General features: G+C 36.3%; 1 protein-coding gene across 1 annotated transcript; it reads left to right on the forward strand.

Moving 5' to 3' along the window:
- Positions 1 to 1,288: 1,288 nt before the first annotated feature.
- On the forward strand, positions 1,289 to 3,751 carry LOC134811485 (uncharacterized). Its single transcript, XM_063818328.1, has 4 exons — positions 1,289 to 1,339; positions 2,545 to 2,600; positions 2,855 to 3,066; positions 3,394 to 3,751. The coding sequence occupies exons 1-4, from the start codon at positions 1,314 to 1,316 to the stop codon at positions 3,550 to 3,552; spliced, it is 453 nt and encodes a 150-aa protein (XP_063674398.1). The 5' UTR covers positions 1,289 to 1,313; the 3' UTR covers positions 3,553 to 3,751.
- Positions 3,752 to 4,457: the final 706 nt, after the last annotated feature.

Raw genomic sequence — 4,457 nt, forward strand, 5'->3', positions numbered from 1 at the left:
ATATAAACCGATTTAATCATACGTCAATTTGTGATGCAGCTGCAGGTTGGAGTACTCATGATTGAGGTAATACTTGACGCACGTGAAACAGTTACTAATCACCCGACGACCGACGTAGTCAGCATTAGTCTGAGCCTATAATCTCGTCAATTTAGCTAACTCTAAGATTAAGAACATACCCCGTCATAGTCCACAACTGCAATTTGCACGTGGCTCACGAATGGCAGCTGAAACACCATGCTTAGTAACCACGCAGTGGTGGAAACCGCTTATAACAGGTTTACAGGTGGTAGAGACGGTGCGGCCATTAAATGTCGCGCGTCATAATTTACTAAATTGATGATCGGCGTGCTTAAGACGTGTTTTACTACTAAGATTGAGGGTCAGATCATTAAGATTATATTCTGAAAATAGCGTCTGCACCCTCCCCACCCCCTCATTACTTAGCTCGTGGCGGGGAATTAGATAAAATTCTTCCATGAGATGGTAACACCGGGGGGAGCCTGATTGGCTGAGCTGGTCCTTACATGCTTACTATTGGTGCCTCTGTCAAACGAACCACGGCTAACTTACTAACTATCGTCCCTATTACAATTTAATTACAACCCCTTTACTTTTGTACATAAGGGCAAAGAAAGTCGGGAGCAGCAAAGTCTCGGACCTCATGCAATCCTGCGGCCAGCTCGTCGAGGAATTAGTGCAGTTTTCAAGTGATGGGCGACGCCTCTATGCTTCTATGATGACCCCATGAGATTTCAAAACCAATTTTCTCATAATATCTCGTTGTAATGCCGTGTTGTATTTATATTCCCATGGCTCATATGACTAGCTTAATGTTAAATCAAATCTTACATTCAGTTTTTTAGAACGTTTCTATTACGTTCCTATCAGCATGTTGCAGGTTTCCTTACTCGTTTCACGTTTATTTTTAAACTCAGGGCCATCCTAGATTTCGGACTAATCTCTGCCCAACTTCGATGTATCAACGTAGTTGCGGTGTGTTCAAATTGTGTGATGCATAATGTTACTGTATTTTCTCTATCATTAGATGTCCCATAGGCTCGACCAATATATTTGATTAAAATAGGGGCCTTCGAAACACGTAGATATAAGTATCACAATCAGTCCATGAAGGAAACAGGTTGAAATAATTTAAATGCAACAAGAAGTAATTAAATTGGTAAAGGCTGAAGTTATATTCATTGTTTATTTTTGTAAAAGCATAACAACGTTGTAACCAGCCACAGTTGATTGCAGTGCTATATTGGTACTTTCTAAAAATAGATTATTTGAATAGGTCTTGTAGAAAGAAGATGGCTGCTACCTCAACAATATTATTGTAAGTACATTAACCACTTCCAAAATCTTTTCATTGACCTTAAAACCCCTAAACTAAGCAGGTTTAAGTTTATTGTATTGTGAATATATCGAAATTTGGGTCATTTCGAAAAAACATACTAATATTTTCCGACCAACATCATTTTCCGGTCAAATGATAGCTATGATTATATAATAAACGCGACAGGAATTATTGGATTAAACATTATTTGTCGTAAGCGTTAATTCGGGAGTGCCTTCTTACGATAAAACCTCGATCAGACTACCTCTAATTCCAGCGATTTATCGGGCGCATCTTTTTCCTGATCCACGTAATTGACGTAAATCTACATTAGCTGTATACGTAAACCAAATTTATTATTACGTTAGAAGTTGTTAGAAGTAAAGTTGTTTACTAATATGAGTAGGTTTGTGACAGTGCGATTGTCTGAGCATATGTATGGCTTGATTGTATATGGCTTGATTGAAAATAACAAATGAAAGTAAATACGTAACTTCTGAACTGTGTGATGTACAGGGTGAAGCTTACTTGTGTGAACTTTATGAGTTTTAAACAAGGTAGACAAATCAGATAACTCTCCTTGTAGCCTGGCGGCTGCTCCGCCAGCAAATGCCTGTTGAAATCACCATAGAGTTGCAAACTGGCGGTTTGTTTATAGATTGGATGCAATGAAAAATATAAATAATCAATGCTGAGAATAAAAATTGAAATGTTACAATCGTGTTCCAACTTAGAAATCCAATATTATTATTATTCAGTCATATCCTCTTCTAATTTTGAGTCTATTCAAAAACAAAAAGTTAATGTTAGGTTTGAAATTTGTTTTTTCAGAAATTAGAAATCTCCTTTATTCGTACCACGCATTTTTGATCTCCAATCAACAAAATTATAAATATGTCTTTTAAGGTACGCCCGAAACAACTTCCATGCGAACGAACTCCAGATGTTGAGAGCCTGTGCACCTGACCACTAACGTATTATTAGATATGACACTGTTAACAGTTATGAAGCTGTTGAGCTTCTATCTACAGCTGACAGCACCATTCTTTACCTGTAGCATGTTTCCTCTCTGTTATAATACTGACAGATGGTAATTAAGTCGGGGACACTTCATGATCCCTTTAACCCGACTATATTGCTACCTTGTTTAATGAGCTATGAAAATTGAATGCTGGTAATAAAATTAAAATTACGTAACTTTTCAGGAAAGTTCTGCTTGGCACCATCCTGTTAATATCTTTTGTAGATGCCATTGCCTTGGGTAAGATCAGGGTATTGTTTTGCAAGGTTACAATTCTTGTGTGGCTGTGTGCATATTTTCTGTGCGTATGTGTCTCACAGAGTCACAGTAAGAATTTAATTGTGCATTTAATCATCGTACCTAAAGTGACATGATAAATTATATGAACTCAGTTAAGCGTGATAGTGACAAGTGTGATTTAGGTTTATTTATTTTTATTGTTATTATATTAATGAAATCTATTATATTAATCATTTGTGTTATTGAACTTGCAGGTAACCGTGAACCGTGGAACCTCTGGAGTTACGGGGGACGAGAACTGAAGAAACGTTCTACAGAAGTAGAAGTAGAAAAGGAGCTGACTGAGCTGGAGGTGAGAGGAAAGAAGAAGAATAAACCATTGTTGTCAATACAAACCCAGGACGGTGGCATGATTTACGCTACTAACACCAGGAAGGTGGATGTTACTGATGCTGTTGCTCTGGATGTAAGTTACTTTTTTTTCAGCTTTAACCATGGTTATTAAACCTATGAGCAATTTTAGAGCTAGAAAATCTCGGTGTCCCAGCATCGTTATAAACTAAATATGCCCTACCTCATAACTTACTTAGATGAGACAATTTTTGTGGAACCCTGCAGTATAAAAAACATTTAAAATTATGAGATATTTACACGACATATTTCAACCATCTTACAATATCTGATAAGAGAATTGTTCAGTTCAATGTACTCGACCACAGGAAGAAGCGACATATAAAATAAACCATCTTCTAATTTTACATATTTTCGTTAGTATTGAACCCGATATCTCCAGGTGATCTGTGGGAGGTGGGAGGTGTGTTCTAAAATGGCGGATGGTGAGAACTCCTGTATTGACATTGACTCTATCTGTCCGTGCAGAAAAGAGGGCTCCACCATGCAACCCACACCAATCAACAAAGTCAAGCTCATTAAAAAGAGGGATTGCGATTAAGATGACATTTAGATTTAGAAGAAGATCGTGGATCTTGTATTTTGTAGAATGACCTTACTTTTTTCTGGATATTATGCTGATCTGTTATCTTTTCTTAAATTTTCTTAAATTTGACTCCTTTAAAAATTGAATTACTTTAATTTGTCATGCAAAACCATATAATGTTCACGATATTTCTTCAAATTGCATCCAATCATGACCAATGGCAATGTTAATTGTAAATTGATCTCAAAATCTCCAAAAATAGTTTTCATTTAAAAACTTATATACCTCAAGCTTCAATACCTCATTAAAATAATCTACCTTACGAGACATATTTAGATGGTACGAAAGTCGGTGGTTTTTCGAGAAAAAAAAACTTATTTTTGGACTACCAAAATGTAGGTCACCTTCATTATTTTACCCAAATTACTTTCCACGTATTTTCGTTAATTATGACTTTATCGATTTCCTATCAATATAGTAAGTTATAAATATGATTCACCAAACAAATGAACACTAGTGTTCGATCATGAATTGCTTTAAAAATGATTTTGGACATGTTCCACTATGATTAAAAGTAAGCAAGCTCTGTCACTACTAAATTGGCGGTGAAATTTCGGGAGTAGTGGAAGATTACAGACACCGTCGGTTTCCTATACCGTTTGGAGGATTAGAAGTTAAGTTGAGGCTAGGCTAACTTTCAAAGGCTCCGGAGAAATTGTTTATAAGATGAAACGGCTAATCAGAGAAGATCTTTGTATTTAATTTTTCAAATATTGGGTTTCATTTTTGTAAAATAAGGTGATGAATAAAATCCCCAAATACCATGTTTCAATTTGGGGTACGAAATGTGGCGGTTTTCGGAAAAAATTCCCATATTTTCGTTCCCAAATCATTTAGGTCACCGGAATTATGTCGAACAT

The sequence above is a fragment of the Bolinopsis microptera genome, chromosome 2 (genome assembly GCF_026151205.1).
Source record: "Bolinopsis microptera isolate Bmic1 chromosome 2, MBARI_Bmic_1.0, whole genome shotgun sequence".
Classification (NCBI taxonomy): domain Eukaryota; kingdom Metazoa; phylum Ctenophora; class Tentaculata; order Lobata; family Bolinopsidae; genus Bolinopsis; species Bolinopsis microptera.